General features: G+C 44.2%; 2 protein-coding genes across 2 annotated transcripts in view; one reads left to right on the forward strand and one right to left on the reverse strand.

Moving 5' to 3' along the window:
• SFXN2 (sideroflexin 2) overlaps positions 1-25,890 on the forward strand; it is a 104,158-nt gene that overhangs the window by 46,340 nt on the left and 31,928 nt on the right. The window lies entirely within an intron of this gene.
• On the reverse strand, positions 1,138-19,249 carry ARL3 (ADP ribosylation factor like GTPase 3). Its single transcript, XM_039547746.1, is given in 6 exon segments — positions 1,138-1,403; positions 11,501-11,686; positions 13,071-13,121; positions 17,694-17,810; positions 19,069-19,224; positions 19,226-19,249. Coding segments are annotated over 6 exon segments (582 nt in total). The 3' UTR covers positions 1,138-1,355.

A 25,890-nucleotide genomic window follows, 5' to 3' on the forward strand; every position in this document is an offset into this window, starting at 1 on the left:
AAAACAATCTGTAAATCTGCATGCTAGAAACTAGCTGGACTGAGAGCCAGCAGATGCTTTTTAGATTGGACACAGCTGCTTTCAGGTGCCAGTGACTCTTAGTCCCTGTCAACTTGGGCTGGATTTGAACTGGGGACCTAGAAATGACAAGCACCCCCCCTTCCCCGACACATCCATTTGGACTGAAGTTGTAGGATTTGTCAGCCAAGGGAAAACGAATCATCATCTTAGGGCAAGATTTTCCTTCCTGCTTCCCATCTGCCATTATTCTAATCCCTAACCATACAAGGGAGTAATTCTAAACTGGGAGATTCCTTCCAACAGTGGCCGTTTCATGGCTCCAGCCTCATGATGCCTAGGATCAGAAAGCTATCCCCATCACAAAGCCATTGTAGATCTTCACCCCACAAGCCCCAGAGTGCACCTCCTGAACTGAACGATTTTAGAGAAGGCAGAAAACACACTGTGTGTTCAAAAAAGAAAAAAGTGGGAGCAGTTTTACCTTGTTCTAGGAACTGAAACATGGAATTATCTGAGCTTTGCTGCACAGTTACCTCGATGGCCAGGGTTTGTGGAATACTAAGATTACTCTCAAAAATATAACCGCCCACCCTTGCACTCAACGTGGGGAACCGCATATATGCCAGCGTGAGGTGGCCTGCGTTTTACTTTAGCTGGAGGAAAAGCTACCCCCACTCCTTGCCTTCAAACTGTCAAGAGCTTGGGTTATTCATACATGCTCCTCTCCCGCTTCTAGGGAGGGGTGTGGCGTCCCTGCTTTGTCTGGTTAAGATGAAGGTCCTTTTTAGGGCTACCGGGGGCAGGGAATGACATGAGAATTCTACCCACCTTCCACAAAATGACAGAACGACCCACACTTGCTACCGAAACAACACCTGATTGGTCACTGGGGAAAAGCTTTGACTGCCTCTGAGAATGGCCAGGATGACTGTGGAACCGGTGGGGGCAGGGCATGCTGTGAACATCTTGGTGACTACACTGGCTCTGCAGAAGCCAAAGCACAAGCTCCCAGCCCACTGGAATTCTCTAACCTGAATCACAAGCTTCCTGTTGTTTAAAATCACATTTTCTAATCAGCTGAGTGTGGAGACAGTTAATACTATTTATACAGAGGGGGGCCAGTACAATTCCTTTATTGGGAAAAATAACTCGACTAAGGAGCAGGTAAAGGTCCAATTCCAGCAGCGGGTTTAACGGTTGTTGTTCCCTTTTTTTAACAGCTGTAGCTGTGCACAGATGGAAAAACCATTTGGTCAGAAAGCAGCAAATTAGCGCTTCCAGGATAGAATTCAGCTTCCACAGCTCCTCCATTTCCATGCAGCTCGGGGGAGGGGTTATTTCTTCTTTGCATTGACATTTTTGCAGACCCAGTTCATGCCGTCCTTCGGACAAAAGGTGGACACAGAGAAAGGCACGTTAGTCAAGGAAGGGGATACGGACTCCTCAAGCTGTATCACTCTCGCCCCTACTTCCCCACAATGCGACATGTAAATTGCAAATGCCCCTTTCTTCAGTGGCTCCTGTCGCAGAGCGGTTATGGTCAGAAAAGGGACTTAGTAAAAAAGGGGTTGTCTTCTCCTTCCACCGCTGTGTCCGCGTCCTCGGCGGTAGGACTGACTTGTTGTTAAAAAGATCGAGGCTCAATTCCAGGTTCTGCTATGGATTACTGAAGCCCTGGGCAAGTCACTCAGTCTTCCTGCATGTCTATTTTAGAGGACGCCGGCCCTAGAGTTAGGATGCTAACTTGGGATTCGGGGTCAATAACCTGCTGAGCCACAGACTTCCTGTCTCGTTGTGCCTCAGATTCTATCTGTACAATGGGTATAACAGCCCTGCTCTGCCTCACTGGGGTGTTGGGAGGAGAAATACAGTAAGGACTGTAAGGCACTCAGATGCACCTGCGATGGGGGCCATATAAGTACCTTAAATAGACAGACTTCCCCATCTACAATGATAACACTCCTCTACTACACAGGGCTGCTAGGCGTCCTAATTGCCCATAAAACAAGTTGGGATCTGTGAAGGGAATGTTCCAGCAAAGAAAGCATCATTTTACCTGCTAGTGTGGCTGCCCTAAAAGCCCTGCTGAGCTGACCCAACAAGGAGCGCGCGAGCTGGATTCTCGTCAGCCATGTGCACCCTCTAAACTGCCCCCTAGAGTCCAAGGGCAGAGTCTTTAGTTAGTATGAAAGATGATGTTCAAAGCAGGAGGAAGCCAGCTGGATTTTCAAGTCTGAGGTTTGAAAATCCATCTTTGGACTTGTAAAGTGGGCAGATGGGATTGGGGGCAGCAGAGAGAGGACAGGGAGCCCCAGTGGGTCATTCATAGAGTCACTTGGCTGATTATTACTACACCTTTAAAAATTTTAGACCTTAAAAATACAACCTGCTAGTAACTTTCTGCTTTGTCCAGTGGCAGGGCTGCATGTCGTTTCTTGCTCTCTTATTTCTCAGGCCAGCACAGAGTGGGAGTAATAGGTTAAGAGCTTGATCTTCCCAAGAGTGTTGTTAAGAGAGACGAGATGGGAGAGAGAATAGCTTTTAATTTACTGAACCAATTTCTGTTGGTAACAGAGAGAAGCTTTTGAGGTTACACAGAGCGCTTCTTCAGGACTGTGTAAGCTTCAAAAGCTGGACTCTCTCACCAACAGAAGTTGGTCCAGTAAAAGATATCACCTCACCACCTTCTCTCTCCAATAGCCTAGGACTGACATGGGGACAACTATGCTGCATACAACAATGGAAGAGTGTTGTTGGCACACCACAGCAATCCCTTTCGGTGAAGAAAAGAAATGCATACATTGGTTCTGAACAGAGTCCTGTCTAGCTCTTAGCCGGAAGAATGGTGGCCACGCAGAAGGTGTTAAAGAGGACACTGAATCCTCAGGGCTTAATCAGAAGTACAGAGGATCTCAGTTTGAAAACAGAAATTTATCCTGGTAGCTGTCCCCTTGGGTACTTCTTATCAGAAGAGATCCAGTGGTTTTCTAAACTGACCCTTGTTGCAGTTTTAAATGATAAAACAAACCCAGTGGTGTTTGACAGAGGCCTAATTCTAATAATGGGTCTAGCCTCAGGGAGGGTCACTTTCTTTATTTTTATTTAGTACTGCAGCAGAGATCAGTGTGTGCAACAAATTATCAGAAATCCTCTGACCAAATGGGAAAAGTCGAGAGTAGATTCATTTAAAGGCCCAGTAGCTTTGTGTTTTCCCTTCAGTAACAATGTATAACCTATGTGTAAAACATGTAATGCTTTAAGCAATCAGTGGAGTGGGTTAAAGCGCATCACTTTAGAGAGAGAGATTCTCGAGGTACATGAGGCCATAGGTTTACAATGGAGCTAGAAGGAGATATGTTGAAGCCCTCAGCTCGGTTGCGTTCTTTAGAAATCTGCATGATTGCTTGCAAAGGGTAAAAAATGCTCCCAGAATGATTTCAGTTTCCGCAGCGTCTGAAGCAATAATCACATTTGCACACATCATGGCATACAAGGCAAGCAGAGCCCCTCATTCATTTTGAATGTAGGTTTACTTGCTGAACCAGAACAGCTGAGACAGCTTAAAGTAATAAATATCAGCTGACACCCTTTGCTATTCAGCACAGTAATCCCATAAACAATACATCACTGCAAAACAACAACTGCGCATCCTATCTCCCAGCTAATCTGACCAGAACCTGAATTTACAGTGATTAAAACTCAGCCTGGTGCCATTAGGGAGCTCAGGGAGGGGAAACCAGCCCACTGGAGCACCAGAGAGGCGAGGGTCATAAAGCGAGTTTATGATGGGATTTACCATGGCTGGGAGCCTAAGCTGCATCAACCATGTAACGAGGGCAGAAGAATGACAAAGCACTCTGAGACGAAAGGTGAACTCCAAGGGGTTTGAAATCCAAACCTAGCTCACCTAACTTTTACAGCAGGATTTATGGAACGAGTTAATTTTAATATCTAATTAGTTCACTGGGGGCGTGGGGGAGATTAACATGACCCAGTAGGAAAAGATGTTTGCTATATCAGAGGCATGAATAAAATAATCTTATCTGCAAGCACTAAAGATACCTCAAATGTTTCTAATGCAACTTTATTGTGCCTGGCATCCTTCCTACACAGGGTATCCCAGCATGCTTTGCAGAGAGGTAAATACAATGGAAGGGAAGAGAAAAATGTAGATATGGGACAACACATTGTCAGCAAAGGTTTGAAATGGGAAGGAGAGTTGCTATGGTGGAGAAACCCAGGGAGGCTGTTTCAGATGGGAGGCCGTGCACTGGAGAAGGCTCTTGCACCAGGTATGGAGGGAGTAGAGTGGGGGAAGAAAAATGGTGGGTATGAAAGACAGAACCAAGTTCATAGAGGATTTAAAAACAAGAAGAGCAATTTTTCTTCTCCCCTTCGTCCTATATTTTCTTGCCTGTATGTATTTGAAATTGACTCTTTATGAAAAGTACCTCATTCCTACAATAACAATTAAACCCTTGTGACTGAAATACATAAAGCACAAACAATAACTAACTTTGCACTCTTCTGAAGCAGTATGCTTTGGCATTAGCAGTTATTCTAAGGAAGAACATGAATACAGTAGTAATATTCCCTTCCCAAGCAGATATTAAATCTAACGCCATAAAGGGAGAGAGAGTTAGAATTCTTTGGATTTTACAGCTAGTAAACATCAATAAAAAAGATGCTAAACAATGAACTGAGGGAAAAAGTCCATGCACCTTATCGAATAAATCCCCTCAACCCACAGAGCCCTGGCTACAAATTCATGTCGGCTAAAACCCTGGAGAAACTACACTGCAAAGCATCTCATGGAACAATAGTGACGAGGCTACTTTCCACATATGGGCAATGGATCCTGTGCATGGCAGTCAATGAGGAGGATTCCTGACAGGGCAATTCGGGGTACTACAGGGTTATTGCCAGTAGATGCCCCTAGCTTTTCTTTTCTGGAGAGCTGGATTCAAATCCTGAATTTTGGTCACAAGAATGAATGAGACTGATGGCCACACACACAGAGTATGTCTCCTCTGCAGTCAGAGAACATAAGAACAGCCATTCTGGGTCAGACCAATGGTCCATCTAGCCCAGTATCCTGGCCAATCCCAGGTGCCCCAGAGGGAATGAACAGAACAGGGAATCATCGAGTGATCCTCTCGTCCACTCCCAGCTTCTGGCATCTCTCCCCATCTTGGCTAATAGCCACTGATGGACCTATCCTCCAGGAACTTATCTAGCTCTCTTTTGAACCCTGCTATAGTTTTGGCCTCAAAACATTGCCTGGCAACGAGTTCCACAGGTTGACTGTGCATTGTATGAGGAAGTACTTCCTTGTGTTTGTTTTAAACCTATTCATTTCATTGGGTGACCCCGGTCCTTGTGTTACATGAAGGAGTAAATAACACTTCCTTATTCATTGTCTCCACACCATTCATGAATTATTAGACCTCTATGACTGTCATATCCCCCCCCAGTCGTCTCTTTTCCAAGCTGAACAGTCCCAGTCCTGCTAATCTCTCCTCCTCTGGAAGCTGTTCCATCCCCCTATTCATTTTTGTTGCCCTTCTCTGAATCTTTTCCAGTTCTAATACACAGGTGTGACAGCAGCCATAGCTTGAACTAGCTATGGCTCTTGAGTACAGAGGTTCTGGGTGCACTGGCAGGGCCTGTGCTGTCATGGCTTCACGGCTATTGTTATTGGAGCTAGCGCGATCAAAACTAGCTTGGCCATGCTGCAGATGCTGCAGACACCCCTCTGACTGCAGAGCAGACATACACTAAAGCACCATGCAATGTGGCATGACTGGCAGTCTCTCTACTCAGGACGGACCGGATGTTGGAACAGTAGCAGGCCAGAGGTGAGCTGTGTTGGCAGATTTGGAGAGGGTTGCTGCAGGCTGGGATTGGCTGACTACACTCGACTTGTTTTAAACCCCATGCCAGCAGCTCCTTAGCTACAAGAGCAAAGTAATAAGACTTCAAATACAAGTGAACAAGTCCCTTCTGCCCCCTAGGAAGCTCCTGATGTCTGCGCCGATGCGATAAACCAGAGATCAGGCACAGCCACAAACTTCTGACTCCTAATCATGACCTTGAGGGCAGTGAGGCTTAATCCTGTCAGGTAAACCTGGGTCTGCCATAATCAGTTGGGTCAGGGGAGTTCAAAATGCGCCATCTTGGATGTTTTCAGCATATTCCTTAGTTCAAACGTTACTTTCTTCTCTGTCCACACTGCTAAGATCCTGCCCCAGTACCTAAGATTTCCAGGCTGCTGCGTCTATCATCATGCTATAAGTGGCTACACATTTTTTGCCTAGATGTAAATTTCTTTTTAGATGCCTGTAATCTTGTATTCCTGACACAGTTCTGACAATTCCCTCCCTGCTCCCACATTAAACATCACAAGGCTCCCTGCTCCTAGCTCCTGCAATCCCTGTCTTTGTCCACCCTGGTAGAGCTACAGTTATCCGAATGGAGTTTTAACGCAATTTAAAAGTGTCCCTAACTTGGTTAAAATATGGTGAGTCCCTGTGCACCCTGGTCTTAAAACAAACTCAGGGCCTATTTATGCAGCACATTATACTGTCAGGGGCCACTTTATAATATCCCTTGCCTGTGCGGATGGGCCAAACTGTGATATTAACATACTGCAATACTAGGGCTCACCCCCAGCTCTACTGGAACACAGCCGAAGAGGGATAAGCAAAGGTGGCTCTAGGCCAGTGGTTTTCAAACTGCGGATCGCGACCCAGTACTGGATCACGGAATGTAAGGCACTGGGTCGCGGCGGCTCTAGTCAGCACCGCCAACTGGGCTGTTAAAAGTCCCATCCAGCTAAGGCAGGCTAGTCCCTAACTGTTCTGACACCGCGCTGCACCCCAGAAGTGGCCAGCAGCAGGTCCGGCTCCTAGGCGTGGGGACCACGGGGCGCTGTGCACTGCCCCCACCCTGAGCACCGGCTCTGCACTCCCATTGGACAGTTCCTGGCCAATGGGAGCTGGGGGGGGCAGTGCCTGCAGGCGAGAGCTGTGCAGAGCCGCTTGCGTGCCTCCACCTAGGAGCCGGACCTGTTGCTGGCTGCTTCCAGGGCGCAGCACAGTCCGCAGTGCCAGGACAGGCAGGAAGCCTGCCTTAGCACCCCCACTGCGCTGCTGACCAGGAGCCACCCGAGGTAAGCCCCTGCCCCAACCCTGCACCCCAATCCCCTGCCCCAGCCCTGAGCCCTCCCCAAAACCAGAGCCCCTTCCTGCACCCCAAACCCCTCATCTCCAGCCCCACCCCAAAGCCTGCACCCCCAGCCCAGAGCCTTGACCCACTCCCGCACCCCAACCCCCCTGCCTCAGCCTAGAGCCCCCTCCCACACCATGAACCCCTCATTCCCGGCCCCACCCCGCAGACCTCTCCCCCACCCTGCAACCCTCTGTCCCTCCCACCCCCCAAACCCCTCATCCCCAGCTCCGTTGTGTCACAGGCATCAACAATTTTCTTCAACTGGATTGCCAGAAAAAAAGTTTGGAAACCACTGGTCTAGGCCACCTTTCTACCTCCCATAATCCTGGGGCCAAACTGGCCTGGCACAAATTAGAATAGTTTAAAGGCTGCTCTAATTTCCACAGACTTGTAATGGCCTCACGGGGCCATGATTGCTGGGAGGCTGACCAGAGCACAACGCATTCCAGCATTACGCCAATGGAGGAGTCCCCAACACTGCCCATTCAGGACAGCTTTAAGGACCCTCTGCACCATTCGGAGGAACTTGCCTTCAGCCTTTACAGGGCAGTAGCACAGTTTGGTCCCATCTCAGTGATATTATAAAATGGTCCCACGATGCAGCAAACTGTGCAATGCAGACTGGTCCAAAGGCATGAATCTCATCCAACAGACTATCAGGATTCTTACTAAGCACGCCCACCCGGAGGGTAAATCACAAAATGAAGCACATGTGGCTGCCCCTTCCCACCCCATCTCTGTCTACCTGCCGTGTTGTAAGATCGTGGCACAATGTACATTACTCACACACAACAGAGTGCGGTTAGATACTCTGTTCTCACAACATATCTAAATGCCCCAGAGTGTCTAAATGCCAACAGATCACTGTTGGGAGGCACCGCTTCCCCTGCCCTTCATGTGTTTTGTCACCAGAACCAATTACCACCTCATACCATATACCATGCATAGCCCACTTCTTACACTGCCTCTGTTATTCTGCTATGTTGTCAAGGGTAAACAAACATGAGCTTTCACTTGCAAACCAGGTGAGCCTTTATGCCAGAACGTGAGGCAGAATCCAAATCGCTACTGCAGAGACAGTATCGGGGGGGGGGAGGGGGGTAGCTCTGTTAGTCTGTATCCACAAAAACAACGAGGAGTCCATCGGCACCTTAAAGACTAACAGATTTATTTGGACATAAGCTTTCGTGGGTAAAAAACCAAATAAATGCCCAAATAAAGCTGTTAGTCTTTAAGGTGCCACCGGACTTCTTATTTTTTTACTGCAGAGAGACAATCCTTCTGCCTTTGCTAGCTCTGAATTACACACAAAGCAAGGGTCTGCTTCAAATGCACTCAGAGCGGAACAGAAGTCTCTCTTCTTTGAACAATGCCATAGTCTCATTAACAAAATGAATGATATTTCCATGGCTTTGCTAAGGAAGGCGAGGAGGTAATGAAACTCTGTTCTTTGGAAGAGGAAACAAGCTGGTGGTATTGGCAGCTCAGTGGGTGACAGCTCGGTGCAGGGGGCTAACCTGCGGGGGTTCCCTCTAACCCACTCACCTTTATTCACGGCTTTCCACGGAAGCTGCTGTGACCTTTCTCAAGTCCCAAAAGGTTAATGTTAAAGGACAAGATGACAACGCAGATTCCCTTCTTAATTAACATTTTTATTAACGAACCTATTTCAAATAATAGTTAAATTCTCTAAATTTATATCATTCTATTAACCATAATCTAATCTCATTAACCTTGAAATCCCCAGTCTTAACTACCCAATTCGATACACCGTGGCGCTATCAACTAAACTAATTAAATGACCTTCAAACTGGTTCCCCTTCGGTTATTGTCATTATTTATCCTTGCTCACTGTTCTTCCTTGGGGCCCTCACCAAACCTTCCCTATGAACTCAGTTCCTGCACATACTCATTCCCGAGAAACCCCTCTATCAAAATCCATTGGTATCGTCTCTCAGGGCTAACTGGGTGCTATGCTCCATTGACAGCAATGGCAGCAGGCTTGTTCTCTTGGTTTCATTCTAAATACCTCATGCTTCTTGGCTTCCAGCATCTTCATTTATTTTTCTGTCACTAAACTCAACATTCGCTGAGAAGTGCACAGGGATCTGACCCATAGCTCCCTATATGACAGCGTGGTGCAGAGATGCTGTAGCACAACCCTCATGCGATTGTCTTAATCCCAGCTCGTTAAATGTGTTGTTCTTTTCCTCTCCCCACATTTTGAGGGGGTGGCCCGCCTCTGTGGTTTCATGGGACAAACCCAAAAGGACACGAGGCTCAGGCAGGATAAATACTCCTCCTTAAGCTGAGCCAACTGCGATATAAAATCCTTGCTCTAGTTGTATTTCCAGAAAGGCTGTCTTGTTCAAAAGGCCAAAGTGAGAGCCTCTTGCTGTCTGGTTTGATGATGTTTGTGTCGCCATCGAGGTGAAGTGCTGTCTGCCTATCTAGATATCTATCTGAGGTACTTATGTGGCCTCCATCATTGCAGCATCTGAGCACCTCATGTTCTTTAATGGATTTCTCCTCACAACACCCCTCTAAGGCAGGGCAGGGCTGTTATTCTCATTGTACAGAGGGGAAACTGAGGCATGGAGAGACTAAGGGATTTGCCAACGTCACACAGGAAGTTTGGAGTGGAGCAGGAACTTGAACCTAGGTCTCCCAAGCTCTAGGCAAGTGCCTTAAATGTAAGCCCATCCATCCTCTCGGAGCTCATTGGGAATGGGGATGGCTACTCACTCTACAAGCTCTAGGGCAGGTTATCACTTGCACACCCTCCCACTGGATGATCATGGCTGTAATAAGCTGCCATCTTTGACAGTACCAGAAGATGGGGGTGACAAAGTGAGACACTATCTGGCACACATCTAAATGCATTGCACTTAGTTTAGGGTGATGAACAAAACATTTAAGTCTGCAGATAATTAATGACTTGGCCTCTGCTATCTGGGCATAAGCACAGGAGAGGATTTTACTTCCACATACTAGGTTGTTTTAGACTTTACTAGATACACACAGGTGCACTGCACACATCTGAAGGCATAATAAGAAGCAGCAGACAACAACAGGAAAGCAGCCAGGCAGGTCTAGAAAGACTTGGATCAGCTGGGGAGAGAAGCATTTTTCAGCTAATAGAGGTGAAGCTGATAATCTCATTTTTCAGCATTTAATTCTTCCACACCCAATTGTGTTTACAGTTGTTGGGCCAACACAGCTCCCTCCTGGAGAAATGAGTAGGAGCAACAAAGTGGGTAAGAGCCTGGGGCAGGCGGGGAGAGGGAGGAGGTGACAGGGGGATGCATGTAAACATTTGAAATATAAATTTGTGTTCCTTTTTGGTTTATTTCTTCAAGAGTATTTCATGGTTGAATAATAGCCACTGTGGGGCAAAAATTCATTAGGAAACAGCAAGTCCCAATCACCTACCAAGCTAGTATAACGTTATCATACCCTGTAACAGCACCACTTCAAAATAAAGATTGCAAGGCTGAAATGTTTCACTAGCTTGGCTGCAAATGCAGCCAAGTTTATGTCTTGGCTAAATAAATAAAAGCTCTTAGAAGGCCACTGTCTGGTATATTTAGGCCTACACTTTGGGTTCTGTAAAGACAGATTTTTTTTTTCTTAATTTGAAGGAAAAGAGTTGGGTTGGAATGTAAACATTCTCCTGCGGTGGTTGCAACCCAAATATTCAAGTATTATCCTAATGCACGAAAGCATGAAACTGACTAAACTTAAGTCCCATCTACATTACAAAAAATTACCATGTTGTAGGATCTGGTTACTATGTGGTAGCGCCTGACAAAGTTAAAAACACATTTCAGTCTTGATTCAGGAACGTGGCTCAGCCTACAGAGTTTTAGCCACGTCAGGTGCTACCATCATAAGCGGGTCCCACCATTGGGTAGCTCTTTTGTGCTGTAGGCTGGACCAAAGTGAAACTGACCAGCCTCTCTCCACTGTCTGAGCTGAAGCAAAACCCAGCATCAGTGGAAGTAAATTCGATTTTGAAAGTTTTGCGCAGTAGTAATCTAAGGGGTTAACAGCACAGATAAGACAACTTGTTTCATGAAATTAACCTGACAGCATCTCTTTAAAATAAATAAATGCCTTCCTATAACTTGATTAAGATATTCTGCCTTCTGAGGAGTTCTTGTGATCACTAGCCTCCTTCGTAAGACCACACAGCCTCTCCTCATTTAGTAAGGTATGTTGGCACAACAAGACCTTGCTATCACCTCACCTGCACGCCTTCTCCTGTGAGGGCTGAACAAGACTGGATCTGCCAGATTCTGTCACGGATCGTGTGTAGATTCAGTCCCTCAGCAATCTCCGAAGCAGGGGCAGCCGTAAGCAAATCTTGCTTGTTAGCAAATATGAGCACTGGGACTCCGCTGAGCTTTTCTTCATCCAAGAGCTCGGCCAGCTCCTATATCATTTAAAAAGGGGGTTGTGAGGGGAGTGAGAGAAGCCTTTAACCGCCAGAGGTTGATCATGTCTCTAATTAGAATTATATTTAGAGCAAATGTTGGAAGTGAATGTTCCAGTGAAACCTAGATCCCATTACAAAAAAGCAAGAGCGTATACAATCATCTATGCTCAAGGTTCAGAAGCAAGTTCTTTCAATTACAGGTTACATGAGTCTTTAGCTTAGTTTGAAATTAACAGTTGTCTTAAAGGCTACAACTCTGCATTTTGCCAATCCCTGCTCTCTGGAAACCAACACAAAATACAGCCAAAACCTTGTCAAATAGAGTTATTGCCTGACTCATCCTTGAAATCAGGTGGGTCTATCTCTAATATATTTGAACCTCTGTGATGATGCTAGTAACAAGCTTGGATTTTTGTTCTAAGTTTTATGAACTGTAACTCGTAAAAGAGAATCTTGTTTCTGAAACAAAAATCTCCCTCCCACAAGGAAGCTGTGTTACCTACTGAAGGAATGCTGAAAGCCAGGCTGAACAATAGGTTTTATTGGCCAGACTTTAGTTTCACTTGCATGACATATTGTAGGGTATTTTGCAAAACATGTGCTCGTTGGGGAGTGGATGGCTCAAGAGGGTGGGAACTAAGCCTTTTACCTCTGTGTCCCGGCCCAAATCCACTGTAGATCCACAGTGATCAAAAGACCTTAATGTCCGATGGTTGTGCAATGGCCTAGTATGAAATGAGAGGGCAGCTTCGTGTCACTTCTTAACTAACAACTGTCCATGTGACAAGCCCAACACAGCTGGCACTACTGGCGCCCCATATGGCAGTCTTGGTAGAGAAGCCAAGAACTGAAAGGGTATGGAATTTAGCAAGTCTGAACTGCTAGAGATTGTCTTTGTTTGGGGGTGGGGGGTGGAAATTCTTGCACTGCTGTACAAGAATGAGTTGCATCACAGATCAGATTCTAGGCCAACAAAGCAATCTGCTTGCATTTTGAAAACCAGGATAAAACAGAATTGAGTTACAAAACTTTTCAAAAGGTTTCTGATTAGACCCAAGAGACATTCAAGTCAGTATTTACAAATTTAAGTGGAAATCATAAGAACATGATTCCTTGTGGTCTTGTTTTGGCAAGATTCAGAAGGACCTGAAAAGGTTTAGGCTTTAAACATTTAGTTCCATTTTTTCTGGTAGAGGTGAACCAAGGGTAGCCCCTTCATCAAATTAATAGACAATTAATAATTTGTGCTGATGCTGAAAGGAAAGTCACACTTGAAATGCAAATTTCCACACACAAACAATAACAAATATATTCCTAACTTCTATATGCAAAGGGCGTTAAGGAACCTTGCTTCAGAGAGAATTGAACATAAGTTACTTACCTGACCTGTTTCTTCAAACCTTTTTCTATCGGCGCTGTCAATGACGTAGATCTACAAGGGAAACAGGCGGAGGAAGACACTGAAGGATGTAGTAGCCTGTGTAAAACTGAATTGAATCCAGTTCCCAATAGCAATCCTTATCATTTACACAAGCACAAACGTTTATGTAAAGTGCTGTGCAAACATTAACTACCCCTCCCCATACCCCAGAAGGTAGGCAACTATCCCTATTTTACAAATGGGGGAGAAAGGGGTTGTGACTGGTCACGGTCAGAGAGGGGGTTGCTGGCAGGCCTGGGATCAGATGCTCAGTACAGTTCTTGTGTTATGCTCAGTACAGTTCTTGTGTTATGAGGAGGAGTAAATAACACTTCCTTATTCACTTTCTCCACACCAATCATGATTTTATAGAGCTCTATCATATCCCCCATAAATCATCTCTTTTCCAAGATGAACAATCCCAATCTTATTAATCTCTCCTCATATGAAAGCTGATCCATACCCCTAAACATTTTTGTTTCCCTTTTCTGTACCTTTTCCAATTCCAATATATCTTTTTTGAGATGGGGCGACCACATCTGCATGAAGTATTCAAGATGTGGGCGTACCAGGGATTTATATAGAGGCAATATGAGATTTTCTGTCTTATTATCTATCCCTTTCTTAATGATTCCCAACATTCTGTTTGCTTTTTTGACTGGGAAAGGCTGGAGTTAGTATGGACTTAATATACTGTGAGGAAAACTGATATGCTTGCCAAGGGAAGAGGTAACTGGTGACCTCATGCATTTTTTCTCTACTTACTCTGGTTTCATGATTCTTACAAGTCAGAACTGATGCACATTGGTGGAGGACAGCATATGCATAGGAAGTTTGCAATGCCACTGCCCATACTATACTGGTCCATGCTCAGTGGGTAACCTGAGGGATCTGGTGTCATTTCAACATCTTTCCTAAGCACTAAATGATATAATAAATAGCTACAAATAAATATTATAGTTTAGTTATTTATTTTTTAACTAAATAGCTATTTAAAATGTCATTAAGTGCTTTCCTCAGTGAGGATGCCATATCTTATCTACTGTTGGCAAACTTGTTTAATTATACAACAAGGAGTATCAATGGCTGCCACCTCTAGGGTGAAATGCTACCTGTTTAGCAACTGCACACAGGAACACTACGTAATTGTTTAGGACAGGAAGTGAGGACACCATCTCCAGCCAAAAGTGGGGTAGTTATGGGACAGAACGTAATTCTCCAAACTGAAATTTGATCAGAGCACTGGGGCAGACACCCCTGCTCTTGTCATGGGATGTGTGGTGAGGATGACTGGTCAGGAACTGAGCCTCACATCTCACCTGAAAGATGAACTCTCCAGCACCAGAGTCCCCATCTCACACTGCTGGGGCATTAGTTCAGCGCTCACAAGGAGTGCTCCTAACACTCACCGATCCTTTCTCCAGCAGCCACTGGGTTTTCTCTGGGGGTCTCCTATTGGCACTTAACTTGTGAGATCTGACTAGATTACAGTTTGAGGTGACAGGGCTGTAGGCAATCCCCCAGTGCACAGCACAACACCAACCAGCTCAGCACATGTAGAGTGCCTACTTCCAAAGCAGAAAGCCACATGCGAAATCACTGCAGGTGTGTGTCTGAATATGCAATCATCCAAACAGACGCACCTTATTTGACAGGGTTAAGCTTCCAAATATCACAGGTCTGTAGAGCTGGAGTATCTCCCATTCAAACACACCTGCACTGATTTGAATGTGCAATCACTTCATGGTTTTCAAACATTTTTGGAGGGTCCTCTTTGTGCAATGCAGTTCTGAATGGAGCTGAAGCAGGAGTCTTGGGACAGTACCTTATCTTGGTCCCAGAATCCCTGCATTGCAAAGCCCATCTGAACTGGTTACTGGAGGGGTAGCATGGGCTATGTGGCACAACTCCAGTTTAAATTATCTTTGTAAATGCTGTGCCAGAGTGGACACAGCGTGAGAAATACACTCACCTGCATTTCAGGTGCTTTCTAAAATAAAAAAATGGGCCAATGTCAACTCTGGTGTAAATGGGTTGTAATTTCCATGCAAATGGTGGTGGAAATGGGTCAGGAAGCGACTGCTACCAGCTGCTGTACAACTCCCACCTTCCCATCCACCAGTGCTGCAACGGGTCCTTTTCCTCACTGCCCATTTTCTTACTCCTACAAAACAGGGTTTTCCAGTTGTATTGAGTAGTCTGGGGGAGAGATGAGGGGTTCTTTCTGCTCCTCCAGGCTTAGAATGATCCTTTATTTTCTCATATCTCCCTCCCTTGCAGTAAATGCAATGGGAATGTGGTGGTTTAATTGCTGCTACAAGCTTGGCAAGGGAGAACTGGGAGTCACACGGCCTGCAATATACCCGTGGAGACTCAGTAGCTATCTTCACAATGCGCAGACTTGAATTGTCTGCTGTAGCAGTCAAAGGCTCCCGGGCTGCTGCTTTGCAGTGCTGACTTTTGCCTGCTTGCATAGTCTTGCCCACCATACACAGCACCATAGATAATCCCTGACAGAGCAGTCGTGATCATTTTATACCCACCCTATGTTTTGTGCCTTGATTGCCTATACAAGAGCTCGCTGACTAAGTTGGCCCTGCTGTTTTTGAAAGCCTGTAATGGAGAAGGGACCTCCCCCTCTTCAGCCTTGCGCTGGCCGGTCTCTCTCTCAGCTCCCTCCTTGTAAGGTCTCACCCTTGTGCTTTGGGAAGGCAAGTGACGCAGGCTTTGTTGTAATGGCTGGCTCCTAAAACGTGGTACTCTCCCTCCCCATACAGCTCCTCAGCCCATCCCTCCCTGCATTCAGCAATTAAAGTCACTCTACTCCGAGATGTCTTTTTATGTTAACCTTGGCCCCCTCTCTGTAGGCCCATCCTCTACCCCTGCTCTAATGATGCTGAGTAGCCTGGCTATTTAGTATCTGTTGTGTATTTTATTGTGCAGCGCCTTGGTGAAAGGCAGCATGTTTAGTGATTAGAGCATGGCACGCCACAGGAGATTAGGAGCCTATTCCTGGCTCTGACATTGACTTTTAATTATTATTTTGTATTGAGGTAGCTCCACTCCTAGGAGCCGCAGTCATTGACCAAGACCTCACTGTGCTAGCTGCTGTGTAAACACATAAGAAGCAAGTCCCAAAGAGCTTACAATCTAAGTAATGTAAGACTTTCTATGTGTTCACAGGCAAGTCACATTCCATCTATGCCTCAGTTTCTCCCATCTGTAAAACAATGTGATAGCAACGACTTACTGTTCAGATGAGCTTAGCTGGTTGGGGGTGTGGGTTAGAGCTTAGGCTCTGCTTTAACTCAGGCTGGAACTCACCCACTTTGCAAGTGAGGATGCAGGCTAAGTCACTCAAGTGCTGACAGCTCTCCAGTGCCTTTCCACAAATCCCCAGCCCAGAGGACAGACAAGTTCTCTCGCGATTGACACAACCAACTGGGAAAGAATCCTAAGGCGTCTCAACGCAAAATCACGGGACATACTCCCAGGCATACACAGATGAATGCAGAAACAATGAGGACACAGTAACCCGGTTCGAGCTCTGCAGTGGGGATGCTCACACCCAGGCAAGGCTAACCCAGGTGCTCACACCTGGGTGACAATCACCCGGACAACTGTGCAGTGTAGACATAGCCTCAGTGATCTAAGCACTGGGTTTGGATTTCCTAAACTTACTGGCACCACAGGTTCTGTTGTTGGCTGAGTCATCAGCTTTTAAACCTTCTATGGGGGTTAACTTGAGTGCCATACAGCTAGGCAGCGTCAGTCAGATGCTACCTCAAGATCAAAGGCCCTTGCTGATCTGTACAGACGCTACAGAATCTGTAGAACTTTTGATAAGAGTGGGGGATTTGCCAATATTCCTCCTCTTCCTCCGCTGTGCAGGGTTGTGTGTGCCAGCTAGCTGCCACCCTGCCCTCAGAAGTGGCTGCATTTTGTATATATTCTGTACAGTGCTCTAGGATGAAATGTGTCCCCTCCTGTAACTGTAAAGGCCCTACATTATAATTAAGCATTTAGTTAAGGTTTTCATGTTTAGAGCTTTACAGACATTAACCTTCAAATAGGTATGGAAGGATAGTCTTGTAATTAAAGATAGGGTTCTCTTCCTGCCTCTCTTCCACAGACTGCTCTGGCTGACCTTGGGCAAGTCATTTAACTGTTCTGTGCCTCTGTTTCCTCATCTGTAAAAGGAGGATAATACTGAACCTACCTCACTATTTGTGGCTTAATTCATTAGTACCTGTAAAAAGCCTTAAGATTCTCCAATGGACACTGCTACAGATGTGCAAAGTATATGTTAACATTATGCCATTAATACCTGCGGGACTTGTAATTGAGCATGTATAGGAGTGATCAGCACAATGTGCTGGAAAAGTCAAAAATAAATTTGAAACGTTTCTGCCGATTCCACCATTTCCCCCCATGTATCCAGTCTCGCCAATGGGTTCGGAATGATTAATGTTATGCCAACAATGGTGTTACTCAGAATCAGGACGTTTAGCACTGCCTGTCTTTCTGCCTGAGACCTCAGAAAGCCATTGCATTAACAAGCACTCAGCTGTGGCCAATACTTACAAGAACATCAGTGTTTTCAAAATAGTTCCTCCAGTACGGCCTGATCTTCCTCTGTCCACCAATGTCCCACACGTTCAGCTTAAAACCTTGAGACTGTACACTTTTAATGTTAAAGCCCTGTAATGAGCATAAGTAAAACCACACACTGTGTTAACCTGAAACTCAGGATCATATTCATCAGAGCGCGCCATTAGCAGCTTATATATCACATTACTGAAAAGCATGGCAAGATATGGCCGTGTTGCTGTTCAGATAGATCAGCTGTGGGAGAGGTGAAGAGGAAAGAGAACAGCAGCCTCATGCATGTCAGCTTGCATATGTTCCTGGATCAAGGGCTGACATTGTCATGGCTACAGAGACATATGTTGCTGTTAATGTCTTTGGAGTGCTCAGAAGGGTGGATACAGCAAGAGGTGAGAGAGAGATGCTGATAAGGAAAAAAACAGAGGGCACTGTGAGAAGCAGGCTTGAGCCTGTGAAAACTGAGCACACAGTACACCAAAGCCAGAGGACTAAGCTTCATTCGACACAACACTAGTGCTCAGCTCAAAAGAACAGCTGCATATCTGAAGGGTCCGTTTCATCAACTAAAGCTCCAACTGAAAGGGTGTTCAACTGGAAAAACAGGATGTGGTGTGGCCTGGCAACGTGCTGCCACATGCCCCAGGGGATCAGAGCTTGGAATCTGAGCGTGGGCTTTTGCTCTGGGGTGCCGGGGGCTGGGAATGCTGTGAGGCAGTGCACTCCGCTTCTAGGGGAGGGGGAGAGATGCGCACCTTGTATAGCTCTCTAGCAGCCTCCTCTGGTCAAGTCAGGAGTGGTGCTGATGGCATTCTGGACTGGAGGGACACAATTGCCCCAATGGGGAGCACTGAATCGGGGGAGTAAAAGGCAACAACTCGGGATGACATGAATTGTGGGATTCAAGATCTGTGGGATTCTAGGAATGCCCAAGGGGAAAGAAGCAAGGAGCATAGACAGAAATGTACAAGTGCTGCACTATCTCCAAATAGATGCTCTTTGTTTTAAAACAAATGGGACCAAAATCTGATTTCTGTTACACCTGGGTAAATCCCAAGTAATTCCACTGAATTCCACGGAGTTAGTCCAGATACACACCAACACACCTGAGGTCAGAATCTGGCTCAAAGGGTGCAAAATTTACATTCGCCAGCTATACGCTGATTCGGGACTGGCTCCCTTTCTGCAGCTGAAAACACACCAATATAATGATGATATCCCTTCTAATTTAGTTCTGCCTGCAGCCTTTTAGCATTTCACAGGCATAGCTCGTATCTGAAATATGGTTAACATGGCGTGTGGAATGGAAACAGAACACACAGCAGCCTGGGGGCCCAGGAAGAACCTTCCTTACCTGTGTCGGTGTGATGTGGCTGATGTCTTCAGATGCCAGCTGTTTCAGGAGTGTGGTCTTGCCTGCATTATCTAGTCCCAGGAGGAGGATTCTCACCTCCTGGTCTGGTGCACTCTTCAGTTTGCGCAGAATTGACAGTAAACCCTGCGGCAGCCAGGAAATCCGAGATGTTATTTCCCATGCTGAAACTTTTTCCCCTCTCCACAGCCTTGCCCTCCTCCCTCTGCTTTGTGGTACATGGCAGCAGATCCCACCACCAGTGCAGACAGAATTCTTCCATTTCTCCACTTCTGTTCTCTCAGTGCCGCACTCCCACCATGGGTTTAGGAGCACACAACTGCCACTAATATCACTCAGCATGCCAGCTGATGGGGGCTATTCAAAGGACTGAGGTGCCCGACCCAACTCCTGTAGTCTATTCAGTATTCACTGCGCCAGGGAGCATCTCCCAAGGATGAGGTACATTAACGAGCAGCAGTCAAGCCACCAGGTGACCTGGATTATCTTTACCACCAGCAAAACCCCATTAATCCAAATCTCCCTCTCACAAAAGTATCTCAGATCACTGTACCTCATGGTTAAGAAAACTTCAAACATCAGCCAGGCTCAGCCCCAGGATTAGGAAATGGAATCGGCACATTGGTTTATTTACAATGCAAACCACTAGAAAATAACTGTGCACGTGAACACAACATAAACCTGTGCTGGTGCCAGTGCTCAGACACCTGCACTACTATGAAATAACGGTCAGCGGAAGAGCATTCTGGGTGCTGGCATATAACTGAGGAACACCAGTTACCCTACTTTGATTCAGAACCCTTCTGACAAGCACAGCCACACAACAGAGGCAGTGTGGCAAGTAGATGGGGCAACAGACTGTGAGTCAAGAGTTCTGCCAGTGATTTGCTAGGTGACCTCAGGCAAGTCACTTAATCACTCAGTGCCACTTAATCACTCACACCCATTCTTCATCTTGCCTGTTAGAAGATAATCTCTTCCAGGCAGGGACTAGCTCTTACCATGTGTTTGTATGGCACCTATCACAATGGAGCCCCAATGGGAATCTTGCTATCATACCTAATTATAATCATCCTCCCTCTCTGGGATGTGTCTGTGGAGGAAAAGCCTCTTCATCCCTTTTGGGTCATCTGGTTTTCAGTCCAGTCTCTACTGGTCAGATGTTCCCATAAAAAAAACTACCATAAGAGGGAGGCACTGATTGGCAGCCATGTGTGCTCTGTTCTCAGACCAGTAGGACCTGGAGCCAGGAACTCACAGTTCAAATCCTAGCTCAGACCCAGAGGCCCTCCAGGCACGTCACTGAACTTCAGTTTTGGAAATGGGGATAATGATACTTGCCAATCTCCTGATGGTGGTATGAGGATGAATTAGTTATAGGTTGTAAAGTGCTCTGTGGATGGGAAGAGTTCCGAGTTCTACAAATTTTTGTTGGAGGCCAAGGACACAATGGGCCATGGAGACTGCTCCTGAAGGTGGCGCCCTCTAGATCAGGGTTGAGACACATTGGCAAGGGAAATGGGAAACCTGTCCTGCTACTGTCTCTGCACTACCGTCCTATTCTGTGGATACAAGACTTCAGGATCCAGTGAAATTAATTATCAGCACTTTTCTTTAGAAAGCAGCCTTTCAATGTAGCACTCCTGTTCCAGTGCAGGTGGTATTAATAAGCTCCAAAGGAAGATCTCACTACACAGATCATCCCAGCTAAGTTTCTGATAACACTGGAAAACCAAAGTTATATATGACACCACCTGTAACATGGGCATTAATTGAATATCAATCAACTAAACTATCTGACACAACTAATAAATGAACATACACCATCCCTTGTACAGGGGGAGTTTTTGAGGAGGAGTTATTTAAAAAAATGTTTTTGTAGGATGCAAGTAGAAAGTTAACAAATGTCATCCCAATTCTAAGCTTTTAAGAAGTGATAGCATAATGCTAAGGCTAAGCTCTCAAGTCTGGAAATGCAATGGTAAGATTGAAATCTCAACCTTAATGCTACCTTTTTGTGCCTGTGCCTTAATACTGTCTGTGTCTATCATAAATTGTCAGTTAATAAAACTGGAAATTTATACTATCCAAGGTATTGTATGTTGTTAAATATATATGTGATGGTAGCACCCAGATCTGGATAGGACTGCTTTGTATTAGGTGCTGCACAAACATAAAGGTAGACACACTCTAACCCCAAAGAATTTACAATCTAAGATGTCTAATGGCAAAGGGTGGGGTAGGAGGACAATCAAGTACATAGACTTTCAGACTTATTCATCAACAGGCTGACAACTTAAAAAATACAAGTTTAACCACACAACTAGTAACAAATGTGTTTTGTCCACACTAGAATTTACAATAACGTAACAAAGGCTAAGGCACAAAATGAGCTACACTTAGCAAGGGATATAAAAGGCAATAAGAATATATTCTTTAAATATGTTAGGAGCAAAATAACAAGAAGGAAAGCATAGGCCCTCTACTTAGCAGGGAGGGAGAGCTAATAACTGATGACATCAAGAAGGCTGTGGTGTTTAATACCTATTTTGCTTCAGTCTTTACTAAGAAGGTTAGTGGTGACCAGATACTAAACACAATTAATATTAAGAACAAGGGGAAGGAATGGAGGCCAAAATAGGGAAAGGACAGGTTAAAGAATATTTTGATATGTTAGATGTATTCAAGTTGGCAGGGCCTGATGAAATTCAACCTAGGGCACTTAAGGAATTAGCTGAAAGCAATCTTGGAACTGTTAGAAATGATCTTCAAGAACTCACACAGGACGGGTGAGATCCCAAAGGACTGAAGAGGGGCAAACATAGGACTTCTGTTTAAAAAGGGCAGATGATGGGGTTTACAAACCCCACACTGGAGAGCAAGTCTACCCCCACCTGACCACTAGGCAGCACTGGGGGGGTGGGGTGCATCTTTTATTGGGGAACAAAGAGGACAGGGAATTATAGATCAATCAGCCTAACTTCGATACCTGGAAAGATACTGGAACAAATTATTAAACAATTAATTTGAAAGCATCTAGAGGATAATAGGGTTATAAGGCACAGCCAGCATGGATTTGTCAAGAACAAATCAACCTAATTTCCTTCTGTGACAGAGTTACTGGCCTACCGACAAATACTAAATGGTAGGCTCACGTCACTGACTATGTGTTGGTCTGACAGCGGGACCTATGAGATGTGCACATAACCCGAGTATTACACGGAGCAGATTGGGGGACTGACAACTGTCTTGATTGATCAAAGTTTTCTCTTTTTATTCAGCCAAAAATGTGTAAAAACTAGTCAGTTAAGTATTTAAATGTTGCCTGTCTGAAAGATCCGTCAACTGCTGAACAATTCTCAACACAGCTAACTCTTCCAACAATTAGTGATGATTTATCTGCTGAAAGATTGTCCCTGCATGATACAATCTATAATGCTGTTCTGGACTGTGATAGATATACAGTCTGCATGATAGCATTTCGGTTCGATGATGATGATCCTGAAATATTGAATCTTCTTATGCCAAGTGGCAAGTGCATGACATGCTCTTAGCTGACCCGTCCACTGAAAGCAGGATTAGAAGTTATGGGTTTAATCTGCAACAAGGGACACTTACATTGGATATTAGGGAAAACTTTCTAACTATAAAGGCAGTTAAGCTTTGGAATAGGCTTCCAAGGGACATTGTGGAATCCTCATCATTGGAGGTTTCTAGGAACAGGTTAGACCAGGGGTCGGCAACCTTTCAGAAGTGCTGTGCCGAGTCTTCATTTAGTCACTCGAATTTAAGGTTTCGTGTGCCAGTCATACTTTTTAACGTTTTTAGAAGGTCTCTTTCTATAAGTCTATAATATATATCTAAACTATTGTTGTATGTAAAGTAAATAAGGTTTCAAAATGTTTAATAAGCTTCATTTAAAATTAAATTAAAATGCAGAGCCTCCCAGACCGGTGGCCAGGACCTGGGCAGTGTGAGTGCCACTGAAAATCAGCTGGCGTGCCGCCTTCGGCACACGTGCCATAGGTTGCCTACCCCTGGGTTAGACAAACACCTGTCAGGGATGGCTTATGTTTACTTGATCCTGCCTGATAGTAGGGGACTGGACTTGATGACTTCTCAAGGTCCCTTCCAGCCCTACATTTCTGATTCTAAAAGTCAGTGTGTTAATACACAATTTAAATAATAAATGTAGACATACCCAAAATAAATAGCAACCCTCTAATATGCACAAGTTCTACTTCCTTACAAGAGTAACACTGCTAAATAGAGACATTCCCAAATTTCCCACCATTTTGCTTATTCTTGACGGGCTTGATCCGAAGCACACTGAAATCAATGGGAGTACTGATTCCAGGGGGCTTTGAATCAAGCCCTATTATTGTAGTTTACTGTTCAAGCTAAAAGGGCTGATGAAACATTAATCCTGTTCACAGTACTGCTTGCTAAGAGTAGAGCAATACATTCCCAGAGCAGGTCAAGATTAGAAACCTTTTTAACTTTAAATTCAACTACAAGAAACCAAATGCAAAAGAATAAGCTACAAAGCATCACTTATCTAAATACTTCTCAGGGGAGGAATGAAAAACAAATGTTAACAGATCCTCTACTATTGCTGACTGATGAACTTCCAAACTAACACAACAGCCTACAAGAAATAAGATCAGCATCGTTCCATATTCTATCCAAGTGACACTTCTTGTTGAATGGTTGATCGCAGGATTATCTGGGTTAGCCAATAGAGAAGGGGTTATTTATAGAAATAAAAGTATTCTCTAAGGTATAAAGTAAGCTGATTTAGAAGGCTAGAAGGAAAGCAAGCCAATATATAGATGTGGACTCTACTTTAGTAGCTCTGTTTGCATATATATATTATATAGCTCGTGTGTGCAGTTAAAATGCAATCCAGTTTAAATCAAGACACAAACTCTAGTTTGGGCTACCAGTAAGTCAAAAACATTACTGTTCCAAAGTTACATCTATGTATTCTGATTCTAGTAAATAGATATTTAATATCCACGAGAAGCATCACTCAGTAAAATCTGTGGGGATTTTTAAAAATTCAGCCTTATAAATACCTAAATACTAGGTCTGTCGATTAATCGCAGTTAACTCATGTGATTAACTAAAAAAATAAAATAAAAAGGAATAGTGATTAAAAAAAATTGTGATCAATTGCAGTTTTAATCGCACTGTTAAACAATAGAATACCAATTGAAATTTATTAAATATTTTGGATGTTTTCTACATTTTCATATATATTGTATTCTGTGTTGTAACTGAAATCAAAGTATATTATTTTTATTACAAATATTTGCACTGTAAAATGATAAATAAAAGAAATAGAATTTTTCAATTCACTTCATCCGAGTACTGTAGTGCAATCTCTTTGTCCTGAAAGTGCAACTTAGAAATGTAAATTTTTTTGGTTACATAATTGCACTCAAAAACAAAACAATGTAAAACTTCAGAGCCTACAAGTCCAATCAGTCCTACTTCTTGTTCAGCCAATTGCTAAGACAAACACGTTTGTTTACATTTAAAGGAGATAATGCTGCCCTCTTCATATTTACAATATCACCAGAAAGTGAGAACAGGCATTTGCATGGCACTTTTGTAGCCGGTACTGCAAGGTATTTACGTGCCAGATACACTAAACATTCATATGCCCCTTCATGCTTCAGCCACCATTCCAGAAGACATGCTTCCATGTTGATGACACACATTAAAAATATAATGCATTAATTAAATTTGTGATTGAACTCCTGAAGGGAGAATTGTATGTCCCCTGCTCTGTTTTACCTGCATTCTGCCATATATTTCATGTTATAGCAGTCTCAGATGATGACCCAACACATGTTGTTTGTTTTAAGAACATTTTCACTGCAGATTTCACAAAACGCAAAGAAAGTACCAGTGTGAGATTTCTAAAGATAGCCACAGCACTCGACCTAGGGTTTAAGAATCTGAAGTGCATTCCAGAACCTGAGAGGCACAAGGTGTGGAGCATGCTTTCAGAAGTCTTAAAAGAGCAACACTCCGATGCGGAAACTACAGAACCCAAACCACCAAAAAAGAAAATCAATCTTGTGCTGGTGACATCTGACTCAGATGATGAAAATGAACATGAGTTAGTCCACACTGCTCTGGATTGTTATCGAGGAGAACCTGTCATCAGCATGGACACATGTCCCCTGGAATGGTGGTTGAAGCATGAAGGGACATATGAATCTTTAGCACATCAGGCATGTAAATATCTTGTAATGCCGGCTACAACAGTGCCATGAGAACGCCTGTTCTCACTTTCAGGTGACATTGTAAACAAGAAGCAGGCAGCATTATCTCCTGCAAATGTAAACAAACTTGTTTGTCCGAGTGACTGGCTGAACAAGAAGTAGGACTGAGTGGACTTGCAGACTCTAAAATTTTACACTGTTTTATTTTTGAATGCAGTTTTTTGGTACATAATTCTACATTTGTAAGTTCAACTTACATGATAAAGAGATTGCATTATAGTATTTGTATTAGATGAATTGAAAAATACTATTTCTTTTGTTTTCTTCACTGCAAATACTTATAATCAAAAATAAATATGAAGTGATCACTGCACACTTTGTATTCTGTGTTGTAACTGAAATCAATATATTTGAAAATGTAGAAAACATCCAAAAATATTTAAATAAATGGTATTTTATTATTAAAAGTGTGATTAATCGAGATACATTTTTTTAATTGCTTGACAGCCCTACTAAATACATGAGCTAAAAGGTGTTAAGTGCTCCTTGATGGTTTAGCAGACTAGAA

This window comes from Mauremys reevesii, linkage group 7 (genome assembly GCF_016161935.1).
Source record: "Mauremys reevesii isolate NIE-2019 linkage group 7, ASM1616193v1, whole genome shotgun sequence".
Classification (NCBI taxonomy): domain Eukaryota; kingdom Metazoa; phylum Chordata; order Testudines; family Geoemydidae; genus Mauremys; species Mauremys reevesii.